This window comes from Ruditapes philippinarum, unplaced genomic scaffold, assembly GCF_026571515.1.
Source record: "Ruditapes philippinarum isolate M1 unplaced genomic scaffold, ASM2657151v2 ctg9319_1_1_1_1, whole genome shotgun sequence".
NCBI classification, from domain to species: Eukaryota; Metazoa; Mollusca; class Bivalvia; order Venerida; family Veneridae; genus Ruditapes; species Ruditapes philippinarum.
Window position 1 is genome coordinate 112,592 of NW_026856118.1, and position 18,559 is coordinate 131,150.

Sequence of the window (18,559 nt, forward strand, 5' to 3'; positions counted from 1 at the left end):
GGAACAGTCTTCGAGAACTATGTGACTAATTATGATGTCCAGATTTATCATATTTGCTACAATTATATTCTTTATAGAAGAAGATTTCTATTACAAAGAATGATAACTTTTTGATAAAAAATTCTAGATTTAAAATTAGAAAGAAAAAAATGGACATCCCTATCATATACAAAATGGTCCCAAAAGTTAAGGTTCACAAAGAATAAAACAATGGTCCAGACATTGATCTAAATGACTGTCCCTACAAAAAAAACAAAGTTAATTGTTCTTTCAGATTCATTGAAAATCTCAATTTTTTTCAAATTGAGACCAAATCTCAATTTCAAAGCATTATTTGAAATTCCCTTTAAAACTAATAGGAACAAATCACCTTCCTAAAAAAATGGCATGTTTTAAACACTAAACCATAATTGTTATGACTATCTATCATTATTGTGGACAACTTTGTCAGTTAAATCAAACATCACGCAAACAGATACAATATTATAGACATATTTTATATACCAGCTGTCATATATTAATAATTTTTATATTTATGGAAAAAAAATATAATGAATAATAAATAAGAAGGGACATGACTTTAAGATAATAATGGCTTATGTTTTTTTTTTTAAAGTTTTGCATGGAAATATGTTATAAATCATAATTTTATTTATTTCTATGATAATTAAGAGCCATGCTGCCTCATGAGGACGATGCTAGACTTATTTCTGAAGTCAAACAGATGAAGAACACTCGAAGTTGACCTGTATTTTATTGAGGCATTCTGTTTTATGATGATCCAATCAAAACAGTGACAGCTAGAGTGTTACAAATTCAATTGTTGACGACAAACGACTCATAACACCAGACATAGCCCCATCACTATACTTCAACTTCACCACTTCCTAGTGTCAGGTGAGCTAAACATTATGTTAAGACAATGTAAGCAAATATTCTGACCTTGACAGGTCAATAAAAGGTCCAGGTCAAATTTTTAAACTGTTATTATAGATTTATTATAATCATTATGTTAGGAGGGAATGATCGCAAGCACTGCAGAACATCAAGAACTTATTTCATGGAAGTTTTTTCTCTTTTTTTTTGACAAAAAAAAAGAATAATCAATCGCACTCACTACAAATTCTTAACAGTTTGTTCAGCTTTAAGGCATGCCTTTTTATGTAAACTTTACAATGTAATTAATGTTTCTGGGGGAAAAAGGGTCTATTTCTGCAGTTTTACATAATTTAATGCCATTAGAGTTATTTTGAATTTCATAATATGACAAAACCTAATTGTCATACAGAAAACTTGATATCTAAATATCATACAAAAGTTCAACCAGATGTCATAATAAAATTATGGTAAAAATTACAGCCCTAATCATATTTTGTATGTACACAATTAATACTGTTCTTAAGATAAATAATTAAATCTAAATGGTCTATCAAACTTGAAGATAACCATCCAAAGTTGAAAGGGCAGTGAGAAAAGTGGTAAAATTTTGTTTTTTTGCTTTTGTTAATTAACCCATTACTTCATATACACGCCTTTTAAAGCCTTTTTCACCCCCCCCCCCTTTTTGTTGTCTCAAATGATGAAAAAATGCCTTATTTAGGCCCCAAACACTTGTTTTTGTTTGAGAAATGTTGTTAAAAAAAGTGACCTCTTTTTCGGCACGGCCCCCAACCAAAAGATACATCAGGGGGTTGCCAGAAGGGGGATGTGCCCCCTTCTGTTTGGGGGGGGGGGGGTTTGAAGTGGGGCGGAGTCCCCCTCATCGCCAAGAAAATTTTGGACTTGTGAGAGGCTGTAAATGACCCCAGATTGTTCATAAGGTAACGTGTAACCAACGCTGAAAAGCATTTGACTCTATCTCAATCCATTGAGAAGTTGCAGCACTTTGAAATCAATTTTGGTGGAAAAAATCAACGCAAAATAGTGATTTTTGGCAATTTTGAGATGTCCCCTCGTTGCCATGGTAACAGAAAATTTAAGCCTGAGCATGTTGTTGCAAGGACAATGGTCCAGTCAACATTTGTGCCAAGTTTGATTAGTGTTGAAGCAGTTTTTATAGTATTATAGCAATTTGAACTTGTAACGGGAGACTTTTCAATGAAAACAGCCATTTTTCACAAAATGCTCATGAAGTAATGGGTTAACTCAACTTCAATAAAGTTACAGAACTAAACGATCATAAAATGCATTTAAGCATAAAACTAGTAAACATTGCTCAATGATAATATTATTGAAGGCAAATGAATATTATTGATCATAACATCTAATAAACAATGCTTTAAGTTTTAACATTAAACAAATGACCCAAATATAAGACAAATGGTGTCAGTCTCAGCTTTTAAATTACTAGAGTGAATATAAATAACTTACTCAGGTATCAATTATTTACATGAGATAATTATGCCATATTGGTTTTAGATTTTCTTCTTTGATGTATCTATAAACAATTCATTTGATTTTTTTTTTTTTTTTTGGGGGGGGGGGGGGTTGTTGTTTGAACAATTATAAATAGTTAGATGTCATCTTAATATTTATATATTTCAAGATGATTTTGTGTCTTGTGTCAGAATTTTCTTTATATCACTATTATTATATTATCATTCTTAGATTAATGGCCTGAAGAGCCAATGAAACTTAAAAACACAAGATTTTGTGATTTAAATGCCATTAGTATTGAAATAATTAGATCTACTATTTATTTATTATTTCTTTTATTCCTATCGTTTTTGAATTTCATTAATCAACATACATTGAATTTTCATAAAAATTAAATACCAAAGAATACATGATTAAAAGTAAGTTATCAATTTTTCACTATTATTTTCTACCATTATTAAAATTATTATAATTCATCAGTTAACTTTTTCTAATTGGAACACTTTTAACATAAACAATGGGGTCATCATAATGTAAGTAATCAGCTTTAAACTCCAACAACAGAACACATCTTATTACAACTAGGGGTGTCACATTTATTAGGTTCAGTCAGTTTTTAGACCAAACACAATTAGAAACGAATTTCAATAAAGGAAACAAATTGGTTAGAACATTCGTATTAACATCATTTCCAAAAATGCTCAGTGACAACATTCGAAAAAAAAAAATCATGAAAAAGATTCCTTTTCTGAACTTAAATGTTTCTTCTTTTAAGAGATTAATACTCTATACATTGTTTACTCAGCAGGGGTTCCGTGACTGGCCATGGAATCCTGAGGGTCATTTTGACCAGTATGGACTTAAAGTTTTGCCAATGACAAGGTCAAATCCTCTTAATTTTATCAAAATATGACCCTCCAGTTAAAATTTAGAGGGTCAAATCAGCTAGCCTTTAGGAAATTTGAAGAGTCAAATCGTCATTTCAAGGGTCTAATGGACACCCTGCTCAGGAGCCTTTAAACCCTTTACTGCATGAACATATTGTAAAAAATGGTCATTTTCATTTAAAAGCCTCTTGTTACAAGTTCAAACTGCCATTAAACTATGAAAAATCCTTCAAAACGCCAACATGACTGTAACATTATACCTCTATTTCAAATTCAAACAAAAAAATGTCAAGCAAAAAATTATTATTCAAGAATAAGAGGGCGAGGGAATGATTGGCAAATTTGCAAACAAGTTACTGGTTCAGACCATCAAATGGTACACAAATGTCAAAAACATATTTCTAATTCCATCATGTCAGAAAACATCAGTCAAGTCCCTGTAAGGTTAAAGTTTCAATCACTTTGTAATTTTTAAATGACTGTTAGTTGTAAATAATTTAATGTACAATTCTGTCCAATTCTATTAAACTGTTGAATTATTTTTTATTCTGTTTCATTCTATTCCTACATGTACCTTTTCATGACAGTCAGTAGCAATATTAACTCTATCCCATTAATTTTGATACCATCTAATTTTTGCTTATGAAACATAAAATAATGCCTTGAGTGAAAGCAAAACCATTATGATAACTGATATAAGTAAAAATTGAGATTGTCAAAACAATTTGTTCAAACAAAAATATCTAGACCTTTTATATTTCTTCAAATGTATAAATTGATAAATCACTGCCTGTATACAGAAGCTACAAAATCATTGCTTAATTTCTGAAAAAAAATACATCCAAAAACAAGTATGAAAATCTAACATTTCTTTGTATAATTTCCAGAATAAATTGCATAAAAAAGAAATTTTTGCTATTAAACTGCACAAAAATAGAGTCATTGCTAAATGTTACAAACCCTACTTCAATTAAATGCATATCATGTTCTGAATCTTTTTATTTTGTTTCAAAGCCATATGTCTATGGACTTTGAAAATATTTTAACTATTACAAAAACTTTAACATAAATTCTAAGTCGAAAAAGGAGCATAATTCTGTCAAAATGCTTGATAGAGTTACCTCCTCCTGTCTACAGGTTGGGGTCATGATGGTGAACAAGTGTGCAAAGTTTCAAAGCCATATGTCTATGGACTTTGAAAATATTTGAACTATTATAAAAACTTTAACGTACATTCTAAGTTGAAAAAGGGGCATAATTCTGTCAAAATGCTTTATAGAAATACCTCCTCCTGTTTACAGGTTGGGGTCATGATGTTGAACAAGTGTGCAAAGTTTCAAAGCCATACGTCAATGGACTTTAAAAATCTATGAACTAATTTACAAAAACTTTAACAAAAATTCTAAGTCGAAAAAGGGGCATAATTCTGTCAAAATGCTTGATAGAGTTACCTCCTCCTGTCTACAGGTTGGGGTCATGATGGTGAACAAGTGTGCAAAATTTCAAAGCCATAGGTCTATGGACTTTGAAAATATTTGAACTATTACAAAAACTTTAACATAAGTGGTTACGCCAACGCGGACGCCGACGCTCGGGTGACTGCAATAGCTCTACTTATTCTTATCGAATAGTCGAGCTAAAAAGTAAGAGTACCATTGAAGGTATCAACCTACTTAATATGGAAGATATCATTGAATTAACAAATTAAGCAATTAGGGGAAATTTAAGATAAACTTGCTGGAATAGGTTAACCATTATACAACTCATAGAGCTTCTGAGATACAGAGCTACAGATAAGCAGGGTATCTGGGTATTTACCAAATCATTTTGACCAATTTACCCAATTAAAATAAAATCTTTGAGTAATAGAAAAACAAATCAAAGACTCAGTACCCAATTTGTTTTGATTCTGTAGGGTATTTCCAATATCTCAGAACCTATTTCACCTGGCAAAAACAGCCAAACAAATTTAAAATAGCCTGTTAAGCTCCCTTTCTGAAATTTCATTTTCCATTTGTTTACCAGGAGCTGCTGACTAAACTATTTTTTTACGGAAAAGCTTATACTTTGATGAGATAATTACATTGTGGCCCAGACTGAGGTCAATTTACTTTCTGCACTTTTTCTTTCGGTGAGAAATTCTTTTCAGCTAAAACAAGCATACATCATTATCTAGTTATGGTTAATCTACACAAATAAATAAATTTTTCAATGATACCCAATTTGTTTCTGTGTTACCCAATTGTGTGCCAAGTCCTGAGGGGTAAATACCCAATTACCTCAAAAGCATATATCTGTAGCTCTGCAGATAGCATGCGAATCAGCCTAAATTCTATAGAAAAATACAAAATATGCATCAGTTTCAGTGGGGGCATAAAATAATTCTTATATAATGCTATTCTACAAAGCCGATTTAGAATAAAAAGGTAAAGGTCTTGTTTATTATAGTGTCACCCCTACTGAAAGGGCCAGCCGTTTCTGACTTTTGAGACACCAACTAGAATAACTATTGAGGAAAAACAGAGTGAGCAAATGATCTGAATCTTTTCAAACAAGTTATTAGTCTATACCTTACTTCAAATGGAAAATTAATAAATCAGTCCCGTCATGACAAAAAACCTCAGTGGAGTCTTTAATAACATTGATTTAACTAACTATTCTTTAATAACATTGATTTAACTAACTATTTTGTATCAATATCTGTTTTTGTTTTTGATGTAAAAGTATCTAAAAGTGATTCTCTTAAAATTCAAACAGATATGATAAATATAACTTAAATTATGTAAAGAAAATCAAGCAACCATCAATACTTCCTCTATACATCATTGCATCTGAAAACGTGTAAAGATGAAATTCCCTGCAGTCATGTAAAGTGGAACAAAAAATTTATCATATCTAGGAGAATTATTATGTTTCTAGCAATGAGACACTCTGCTCTTCATTCCCTTAATTATGTAAATATTTCTAAAAATGTTTTCAAGACATCTTGTGATAAACATAACATTTGAATTTTTTTTGCAAAATTAATGTTGATCATATTTAAGGCTCTGGAGCTCAAAGTTAAATACAGAAAAAGTGTTTTGTCTTTTACAGAACATGTAAGTACATTTGCACTAAACTATAATCAGTCAGGCCTTGACATAATTATATCAGGATGTTCAATTATTTATCACAAGAAATGTTCATTATAGTACAAGATCATCAATCATTAAGTAAATTGTTAATGAATCAAATATCTCATTACATAAATAAAAGTTATGATAATTTCACAATCCTGATTTTTCAGACATGTTTTATGGGTTTTATGCCACACTGAAACAGTGCAATATAGGTCATAATTATGTTCTAGCTTACGTGCATTATTTCAGGCAAGTATGGGCACCTGAGAGGAACCACAAATGTTCCGTAAGATTGCTGGATATCTTCCCCACAAGAAAGAATCCAAAGTCCCTGTCAGGATTTGAACCTACAGTGGTGAAGCCTGAGGGAAAAGTGGTTTAAAGTCAACAACCTTAACTACTCAGTCAAGGACCCTCCTTCAGATATAGACAGGAATATTACATTTACTTCAATGACATAAATAAGTTTTTCAAAACAAAATTAATGTTACATGATAATTATGGACGCTTAGAGTTTTAAAGCAATATCCAGGGCTTTCATTAATGGAAGTTTGTGAGTCACTATACTCTTTGATTTAAGCTTGTGACTTCTTAAATGTAAAGCTTTTCCTTCTTTCCTTTTATAATGTGACCTCTAATGTCAGAGATTTTACATCACTATTGTACAGTCAACTATCGTTATCTCGACATCGCTTTTCTCGATATTTCGTTATCTCGATGAAATTTTGAAAGTCCCGATTTTCTTCCTTCATTATCTATATTGGAAATATTTGTTTATCTCGATATTTTTATTTCGATATTTTCAGTATCTCGATGTAAAATTTAAGCCCCAACAGTTATTTTAACACTATTATCCTTTGTTTATCTCGACTTCGATGTTCCTTTCAGACGTGTGAAAAAACGCAATCTAGACGATAATTGCCCAATTAATAGCAAGCGTCATAATGACGATTATGTTTGTAACAAGTTTAGCTGTTTTTATAAAAGTTAATCTATTTAGCGTGATGATTGAGTTATGTCCCAAATGAGTGAATTTTACATTCTTTTTAAATATTCGAAAACTGTATCAATTCATTATGACTTTAAATGTAAATGAAAAAGTGGAAGTATAGAAACGCTATCGTTGCAATATTGTTTCACAACATCACCACCAAATCAATCAGCGTTGGAACAATCTCGAGAAAGACCCGATAAATAACCCGGGAAGATATCCGGGTCAACCATATCCGATATCCTATTCACTATATTGGTGTATTATTGAGTAAACCTCACTATGTGTTTTTAACACAGACACCCGTATTTCCGCTGGTAAACATCCGCTTATGTTACTTTGTTAAATATTGACTAGGCCTATGAAAACAAGACATTGGGATACTATAGTTGACTTGACATAAGGTATGCACATGTCTTATGTAAAAATCAGTTTCGCCTTGTTCTAACCCTAATATGTTTATCTCGACATTTCGTTATCTCGATATTTTTTGGACGGTCCAAATGACTTCGAGATAACGAGAGTCGACTGTATTTCATAAGTGTTCCTTTTTAAAAAACAAAAGTTTTGTAAACAATTGAAATACATAACACTTGCAATATAACAAATCAAATATATAAAAAAATTAAAAATATAAATTAAACAAGGGCAACATTGTCGCAATATACGCCCGTCACAGAAGTTTTTATAGAAAGGATTTTTTTTTTTAGGAATAGGGGAAGACGCTGGTACCTGGGAGGGGAAAAAATATACGAAACAAGTCAATTTTGGGAAAATTAAAATGTAAACAGAAAATCCTGTTATACATACTGTATACTAAACTACATAGTAGAGAGTTACAGCAACATCTGTTTTACCTTTAATTATACTTTAGCATCCTGCAAAGTATTATTATTTGCAGTACAACATTTTAATATGTATGGTGGTGAAAGATTTTATACTTTCTTACTTTACTAAAAAATTAACCAAGAAAATGATGATATTTTGATAGCATTTGATTTCCGGAAATAGTACCATTCAGTATGGAAAATAGCCAAGAAAAAAACTGGCAGCCGCCATGTTCATACACTACTTGCAGTTTTCTGCAATGTTTTTGGATAATGTGGGCAACAATTGGTTGATTTCATTTGATGAAATGGAAAAACTTAATATTTTTTACCTTTTAAGTATTTAATCCCTTTATAACAACTGTTCAAAGGGAAAATAGAATTTTTGGGAAAAAACATGGCTAATAACCGAGGGGAAGACGCCGACTATCGGTGTCAAATTGTTAGTAAAAAAAACCCTGATAGATATGAATATAGGAGATATTCTCTGGGCAATATCCGGAAAGTATCTGGATATATTTTCATCTGTAGTGATTTTATATTCTGATCTTTGGCCCTATGTGTGACCTTGACCTTGGCCGCAGGGACCTAAATTTTGCACGCAACATTCTTTCTCGCAATAGTTAACAAATTTTATGCAAAGTTATATTGAAATCACTCTATTCATGTAAAAATTTAGCTCCCGTCAAGGGTTTTTAATGACCTCTAAGTGTGACCTAGAGGCCAGGGTTCATGCGTGCGACACAGCTTCTCATAGTGGACAGGTGAACATTTGTATGAAGTTTCAATACCATCCCTTCATATGTGTAGGAGATATGCTCTGGACAAAGTCTCAATATTTTATCATCTATAGTGACCTTGACAATGATTTTTAGTGACATTGACCTTGCATATATTAACCTAAATTACATGTTTCACACCAGTAGTCATGATAAAGACCATTTGTTGATGGTCCCAATACACATTTTCATATTTTTATCTGAACTTTGACCCCTATGTGAGACATTGACCTTGGCTGCAGGGACCTAAACTTTGCACGCGACACTCCACCTCACAAAAGTGAACATTTGTGACAAGTTATATTGAAATCCTGTCATGCATCTAGAAGTTTTGCTCCAGACAAATGTTTTACAATGACCTCTAAGTGGCACCTTGACCTTTGACCTAGAGGCCTGATCCATATGCGCGACACAGCTTCTCATATGGTTAACATTTCTATGAAGTTTCATTAAAATACCTCTATGCATGTAAGAGATATGCCCAGGACAACAATACAACCCCACCCAGTTGCCCACCCACCCACCAAAAGGGAAACTATTATATGACCCCACAGGCGTATAAAAACACTTGAATTAAATATAATTATTATAATCATATTATAACACTTGAAATATACATATTACACTTAAATTTACAACACTTAAACAAAATAGTTATAACACTTGAATAAATAAATTATATAACACTTAAAATACAACACTAATATAAAACTCTGAAATTATGTGTATATAATAATGTACTTGAATTGTATACAACTTAATTAAAATGTAACCCCTGAATTACATAACACTAAAAAAGTATAATAGTCTTTAATTGTATACATGTATAATTAACTGAATCTCTGATATTACTGAAATATAAGAATTTACTTACTGCTATCTGATGTTGTATAACATCCATAATTGTAACATGAATATAAATAATATAACATATCATTTAAGAATGACACTCAATGCTATAAAATCTTAATTGATATCACTTTGTTTAGCCTTAAAAAAAACAAAGGTCAACTGACTGAACAAAATCAAAACAAACCCCTGTATAATGACATTTATACACTGGATATATTATTGTAAAGATTTTTAATTGACCATTTAATTGACCAGTTCATGGCCTTTTAGTACTAGTTGAGGTAAAGGGATAAAATTATGAAAAGATTATGCCCTGGGTTATCCATCTAAATCACTTTATTATATGATCATTAAAATGGAATCAAAACAAAGTTCTCACAAATTGCTGCAAAAATATTGAAATAACTTGTACTTGAAATAAAGAAACATTCATAATATTATGTGTGACAAAACAATAATTTTGCAGTTACTTTTGATAATTTTATTTTATTGGCTTTTATTTATTTTCTTGACAATTTAAGGCCAATATTCAGCTGAACTATTTAAAGAATTGTGCCAGGGGTAATCCTTCTCATCAGGTTAGTTAGGCATCAGTCAGTAACTGACTAAAATTGGGTCAAGTTTTTATGTTAAACTTCGTGTACAAGATCATATCTCATCAACCACAGTTGATGATATTTTGTTCCCTGCGGTCCGGAGACCGCAGGGTATTGGTACGCGTTTAACTTTTGAGGCATGGAGGAGCACGTGACAGGTGTTTTCGGTACATGGAGGAGCATGTGATCTGTAAACTGTACATGATTGGTTAATAAACCTAGCTAAATACCGATTGCCGGTACGTTACGGATTTACCTCCGAATTGCACTTCATTAAGAACAAAAGACTTAATTACGTGATATTTCTAATTTTCTATGATTATTTACTGCTTAAGGTGGAAAAACTTGAATGATGTGTTTGAAAATTATCAATGTTTCTTTAACATCTATCTCAAATTTTACAAACAATAAATTGTTTAAACTGAAAATCTACAAGATTAAAATATACGAAGTGGCATCTAATAAATACAGTAGAGATATTTTCTGCGTAAACTTGTGTGTTTACTTTTTTTGCTCGGAATCATTCATAAAATGGTAGGCCTATTTAATAATTTTCTTAAAATCAATAATTGTTTTATGTTCGACCTTCTCTGGTCTTCAACAGTCGCCAGTCACCAAAGACCTTCTTCTATATTGATCGATTATTGTCAACTATATTCCTGATGCAAACGTTTATCTCCCCCCCCCCCCACACCCCCAAACAATGTTGTAAATAGTTAAATGAAATATCCTTATATCATTAAAAATGTTCCCCGCAGGAAACCATTTTACTTGTTCATACATGTAACATCACACACTTTTTTAGATCATATATTAATTTGGTCACTGTCTAAAGACAAATAACTCCAGCATTATAAGTCTATTAGATTTTGACAGAATTTATTATGTCCTTTTTTTTTAAACATATAAAATTCTTGTTAAGTTCTGCATGCAACATTATTATTTAAAACTTCTTTAGCAAATTAGGTATTCATTGTAATTCACTAACATTATGGCCTTCATGTCTCCAGATTTATCGTTATTTTCATGAATATTTTGAAAATGAATTAAAGCTACATGCCTCCAGATGAGTCAAAATATTTCAATAATATAGAACTTGAGAAAATTGTTGTAAGAATTGTAAGGAAAAGAAAAAAAATCAAGATTAAAGTAATATTTTACATATTATGTGTGATTACTGACTGCTTTTTCTTCTTCGGTATTTTAAACATCTACCAGTATATTTCTACTTCTTTACTAGCGCAGTACAGGCTTTTTATGCATATTTTGACAACTTTTTGGTAATTTACGTGGTTTGTAAGTGCCATTGATATAAATGTGTAAATTTCTTCCTTTTGATTACTTAACAATATTACACATTCAAATACATTTTCAAAATTTTCATGAAAATTAGCATGAATCTGGAGGCGTGCTGCTTTAAAAATTAAACTAGAAATGTGTCCATAGGACACGGATGCCCCCACACGCCACTGTTCTGTCAATCTTATGACTCTAGGTCAAATATTTTTTAGACTACATGTGCCACAAGTTGAAAACTAAAAATCAACAAAGTGCCATAATTCTGTAAAATTTGGTCGCAGCAAAAATTCCTTCCTTTACTACCATCTACACATTAAGGTTGTTCATCCCTGAAAGTTTAAGCAAAATCTGCCATCCGGTTTAAGAGGAGTTGCGTTCACAAAATTTCTTTATGGTATATAGTGAAAAAATTAACAAAGGGCCATAATTCTCTTAAATTTGATCGCAGCAAAAATACCTTCCTTTACTATAATCTACACATTAAGGTTGTTCTTCCCTGTAAGTTTAAGCAAAATCTGCCATCCGGTTTAAGAGGAGTTGCGTTCACAAAATTTCTTTATGGTATATAGTGAAAAAATTAACAAAGGGCCATAATTCTCTTAAATTTGATCGCCGGCAAAAATTCCTTCCTTTACTGCCATCTACACATTAAGGTTGTTCTTCCCTGTAAGTTTAAGCAAAATCTGCCATCCGGTTTAAGAGGAGTTGCGTTCACAAAATTTCTACATAGTATATAGTGAAAAAATCAACAAAGGGCCATAATTCTGTTAAATTTGGTCGCAGCGAAAATTCCTTCCTTTACTACCATCTACACATTAAGGTTGTTCATCCCTAGAAGTTTAAGCAAAATCTGCCATCCGGTTTAAGAGGAGTTGCGTTCACAAGATTTCGGGACGTACGGACAGACGTACGGACGGACAGACGACGGACAAGTGCAACGCTATATGCTCCCACTTTGTGGGGGCATAAAAAAAAAAATCAACTTTAATGTAAGAAAAATTATTTAGTAAATGCCAGATTCAATCTAGTAACTTAATAAATGTCAAAGTAATAAAAAAAAAGTCCTTATTGTGTTTAGTCCCTCAGCAGAAATATAATATGTATGGTGAAGTCATTCATTGCATTATCATATAAACTAATACTTGAATGTTAATTTTTTTTTTTAATCTTAGTACTTTTATCTTAAGGATAATTTTCTAGAAATTTTGAGGCTTATCCGAGGACATACAGCTTTAACTCTAAGCATGGATTTTGGATCTTTGTTAACACAGAGAATTTTCTGATTGAAGTTTTTAGTATGCAAGCCAACATCAATCTTCAACACTATATTGAAGGTATCCTTGAAATTTGATACAATTCATGTTTCCAAGATTATAAATGGAAGTCACTGTAAAGGCCCATAACGCTTGGCATTGATTTTGGATGAAATATAGCCCATTTTAAACTTTTAACATTCTTTTGCTCATAACTATGTCATGGATTTTTCAAAATTAAAGTTACCAATTTTGTTAAATGAAACTGACTGAATACAGCCTTTGAAAGTGCTATCCTCTTGAATATCAATGCAATTATCTTAAATTACTGCGTAAGACATAATTATAATAATAAGGTATTCACTGGTCAGCTGTCTGTAGTACCCCTGGATTCTTTTTGTTTAAATAACAATTGAAGCAAAATGTAAATTTCATGTAAATGTAAGCTTTTCAGAATTAACTTTTTTCAGAGCTTAAAATATATATTGCACAGCATTTATTGTTATATAATATTATATAAAATTAAAAATAATGTATAAATAAATAAATTTATTCAGTCTTGCAAGCCTATACAATAAAATGTGTACCAGGTCTTGCCATTACAAACAAAGCATAACAAAATCAAATATGCTCAAATATGCTAAAATGTGAGGTCTTATACCAGAATGAACTTAGCAAAGTTGTTCATTGGATATCAGGAATTTCAGTTAGATTGGGAACTTTTTTTTTAAACATTGGGAAAATTAAGTATTGGGAATGGGTCTGATTAAAGTGATTATCTGACCTATAGGGACACTGGGAAAGGCCTGTCTCTGGCCAACCTGGTCCTATTTTTATCATTATCTATTTACGTTTCAGTGACACTTTTTCTTCGTTAACTTTTTCCATTCAGGGCTGTTGAGGACAGCTGACTTAGGAGCAGTACATGACTGTGAAGTAAGACAAAACACAAATAAGTCTTACAATATTTTCAAAGTTACAGGTTAACAAAAAATACTTTGTTACTTTTATCTCGCTATCAGTAAACAAATGACAGTACCCACAAAGACATAAATTCATTTCTATGCATTTAGAAAGATGTACTCACAAAAAAACTTTGATTCACATCAAATAAAAACATGAAAGAGACCAAACAATAAAATTAAGGTGTTTTTTTTTTCAGATTTGAATATACACATATTTTTATTTTCTATGTGAACATTCATCAATTAGAATACAGTAAACTTCACTTATAGCAAACACGGTTATAGCGAACTTCCGGTTATAAGGAACAATTTATTTTGGCCCGAATTTTGCCCTTCTTTATTTAATATAAAAATATATGGTTATAGCGAACACGGTTATAAGGAATTATCGCTTATAAGGAACTCATTTTTTAGTCCCAATTTAGTTAAAAGTACAGAAAATTACACTTTTATAACGAACTCCAAAATATCGGCTATCCGTAAATAGATCCCGCATTTTCAACTTTCATTTTCATTGGCACGGATTAAAACTCAGCCGAATGTACCGTGCATGAAAATGAATTTGTATAGTAGTACGTAATTTTCTATTAAGGATATTTTTTGCATGGGTTCTTGTCACCAAGATAAAACGGTTACAAAATGTATTCTTTTTAATCTATTATTTCTTTTCTTTAATAGTTTTGCTCGAGTAAAAAAATCATGATCATTTATAATCGGTTTGCAACATAATCACGAATGCTTGCTAATCCATTGAAAACTACAAAATAAGCTTGATTGAAATGAAAAGAAATTTTCATTTGTAAAAGTCACCCTTAAAATATAATAGAAGATATTCAATTTAAAAAGGAAGGAAAACTCGAAAATCGTGTTTGTTCTTAATCATGGAAAGAAAACGGAAAACAATGAGTTTAGAACAAAATATGATATTTTATGGGCAAATGAGAAGAGGTGTAAAACTAAAAATGAAATAGCAAAGGATTTTCAAATATATGACTATTTTTACTTAATCAAATGCTCTTAAAAATGGAGGACGATGGTAAACAATCAGTTCGTTATATGTAAATCCGTTCGCTTTAAAAACTCCTGATACAAGGAACTAATTCGCTATATGCTTACAAGGAACTCCGGATATAAGGAACAAATTTTGAATGTCCCAATGAGTTCGTTATAAGCGGAGTTTACTGTATTCATTTTTGATCCAAATTTACTGGGAAATGGTTATTTTCATGGGAGGGCTTTTGTCCGAGTTGTCATTTTCATGGGAGGGCTTTTGTTCACCCTGTTATTTTTACGGGAGGGCTTTTGTCCGCCATGTTATTTTTGGACGGGAGGGCTTTTGATCGGGAGGGCTTTTGTCCTACGCTTTTGATCCGAAGGGCTTTTGTCCTACACTCAAATTTACTAATTCTAGGGCTGAATTGACATATTTTGGTTCGGATTGATCAACTAGAAATAATGTTGAGCCGGATTGATTAATTATGAGGCTGGATTGACTTGGTGCCGGGTTGACTGTTATTCATGGCAACTATGTCATTAGCGATTTTGTCCATCTTGCAGAACCTAGAAGCTCTTATATATATATCTATTAGATATATATGTAGTTCTCTAGATATGACCAGCTTTCAGATATTTTTACTTTAACCACCATTAACTATAACACGGATTTATATTACAAGGAACAGATACTATCGTTTAGCTTAAAATCTCGTCGTGCGCATGCGCGTAATCGCACATCGGATATAGGTGGACAGAATGAGAGATGGTGGAACACGCAGAGTGCAAAATATGACAGATTTTCACAAGAGTATGTGGTGTTATTGCTGCTTTGTGAAAAATTATACACATATAAATGTATTGATAAAGTATTATTTTGTGCCGCAAAAGTATTAATATATGAAAATATGCCGATAGAAGGCTGCAACGCTTAGTTAACAAATACCTTGAATTAAAAAAATATTCACCTATTGTTTATGCATACTCTCTACACTTTGACACCCTTTTACTTCAAGCACAAATTATTACTGCAATTCAGATTAAGATAATTATTTTTTACATGGTTTAATGGTTGCATTGCACAAAAATGTTTCTTGATTGCTAATTAATAAAAACTTTTAAAGAAATTGATGTTTGAAATTTGTCTTTATTTCTGTGAATTATTTTATATTATAAGTTAATTTCTTTCAAGTTAATCGTCTTTGCGGACAGATAGTCTGTATCTTTAAAAACTAAATTAGATATTTGAATTAAACACGCATTTTTCTTGAAAATAAACTTTAAATTAAATTAATCAGATAATAAATGGAAAAGCTATATGGTATTTTGTAAAGTAGGTATCCGTTGCGAACGGCATTTTCGCTTAGCGCCGATAAATTATCGATCTATGTACCTTTATTGGTGCACGACAAGATATTTAAGCATTTATATAGGGTTAACGGGGAGTGTCCGATCCATGTAAAATGAATCCGTGACTATAACAAGCCCGTAACATCTAATAGATTGGACTATTAATTATGAATGATCAACTTGACTTTTTAACAGATTCTCAGTCAGATCAATAAAAGAAAGAATTAATGTCCAGAGCATTTTAAGATTCTGTCCACGTCAAAATCTATATTTCATAATCCTCTAACCTAACTAAATATTACACTAACCCTTGAAGAAATCTAAGTAGATATTGAAGAAATTATATGCCATAATGTGTAAAATGTTAAATGAAATATATACTATCTACCAACATATGCTTAAGTCTAGCCAGATTAATTAACATAAGTTAACTACTTGAATCAAACAAAGTTGATTAGAAATATCCTTGGCTGCCAAAGCAATACAAGTTACTTACTTCGATCATGGAGATCTGTTAAAATTTTAATGACCGAAATTGTTCTATCCGAAGTTAGATATATATTATCATAATTCATTAATTTAACAACATTATGACACGTTATTTTTGTGAGAAAATAAGCAAATGGGTTGAAAAAATAAGCAGAAAATTAAATAATAATAATAATGATAACATAACTAAGTCAACATACCATCTTTTTGCAAACACATCTATCCAATATCCAGGCCGTTACACTACGGTAAGTACTTTATGACCGTGACATTGCTTGTTTGATATGTTATTTCCAGTAGAGTATCCGATACGTGCTATTGTATGGTATGTGAAATCGCCACTTCACAGAATCCTTTTCACAGATTAGCATACGTAAATATTTAAATAAAAATATTTATATGTCTTTTCCTTATCAAAGAAATGATGAAAAACCTAAAATCTAGTTTTTCCTTGCTAACATGTGGCCTTTCACCTAATTTTGGTAAAAAAGTTGTTGTTTTGTAACATATTTAATTTTTTTAGTTTTTAATTAAATCATGCAGGTATATATATTAATATACGTACCTGATTAAATTGGTTAACTTTTGAATATAGATGCACGTAACATACAGAATTATTAGTATTTAGATCTATACAAGGATTGACTCCTTCCTATATTACAGATATCATAGTATTCTCGAAAAATGAAACGTAGTTATAAGCTTTTAAAAATCAACTACGAATAGAAACATACTAATAATACATGTAAGATCTAATACAAAATATGTTAAAAGAATTTTTAAAAATAATGCAATGCAAGTATGGAATAATTTACCTTTATATGTCAATTATTAAAGAGTCTTCGTCTCTATACTGCTTAAATAAGAAATATGAAAAAATATTTACTTGATATACAATTTAAATGAGTCTGATGTATGCACGTGTCTGTCAATTTGTTGTTTAAGTTTTTGATATGTGTATACATATTTGTGAATTTCATTATCTTGTTTAATTTAAGGCCATATTGTAAATAAGATATATGTATAAATTTCTTAATATATGTTACCTTCATGAAATAAAGCGTTTATCATTACTATTATAGTTTCTGCAAACACGTGGAAATATCCCCCTAGCAGATTTAATTTAATTCTTTTATAATGTCAAAAGAATGAAATGCATTATTATGTGAAATTTGTTTCCCGCATGCATAACTGTTACATCTGCATCGATAAACTCTGAATGGGCGGATTTTTTCGTCTTCACAAGGACTATTTTCTTATTTAGGTTATTTTAGGAATATACAAATCGAACAAGCATTATATATATCGCTTATCAAAATTCATACGCATTGGTCTCCCTTTTCTTCGCTTTTCATTAACCTGAACATCCTTATCCTAACAAGGTAGCCCTTTAATAATCCAATTTGATTTTGAATGTGTATGTTAAACCTTAAGAAATGAACACTATAATCAACAAGAAGGCCACGATGGTCTTTATATCGCTCACCTGATTATTAATTATGTAATAGCGAGCTCGACGAGCAGGCCCGAAGGGCCTGCTCGCAAAGCGAGCTTTACGGTAACGCGAGTACCTGCAAAGTGATGGTTTTGAAAACTTTCGTCCAAAGTACCGAATTCGACACATCGCAACTTTTCGAATTGCAAGAAAACGATAAAGACTGAGGAGTTCTGACTGAAAACGGATGTGTAGACTGACTGGTCACCCGCACACTTCTAAGGAAATCATAATTGGACAGGGTACCAGAATAACGGAAGCTACGTAAAATATCGAAAAATGAAAATT

General features: G+C 31.3%; 1 protein-coding gene across 1 annotated transcript in view; it reads right to left on the reverse strand.

The window, feature by feature from the left end:
- LOC132745430 (nuclear receptor subfamily 1 group I member 2-like) overlaps positions 1 to 17,470 on the reverse strand; it is a 51,979-nt gene extending 34,509 nt beyond the window's left edge. Inside the window, exon 1 of the mRNA XM_060734345.1 lies at positions 16,977 to 17,470. Coding sequence (XP_060590328.1) covers positions 16,977 to 16,979 — 3 coding nt within the window. The 5' untranslated portion in view covers positions 16,980 to 17,470. The remainder of the gene's footprint in view (positions 1 to 16,976) is intronic.
- Positions 17,471 to 18,559: the final 1,089 nt, after the last annotated feature.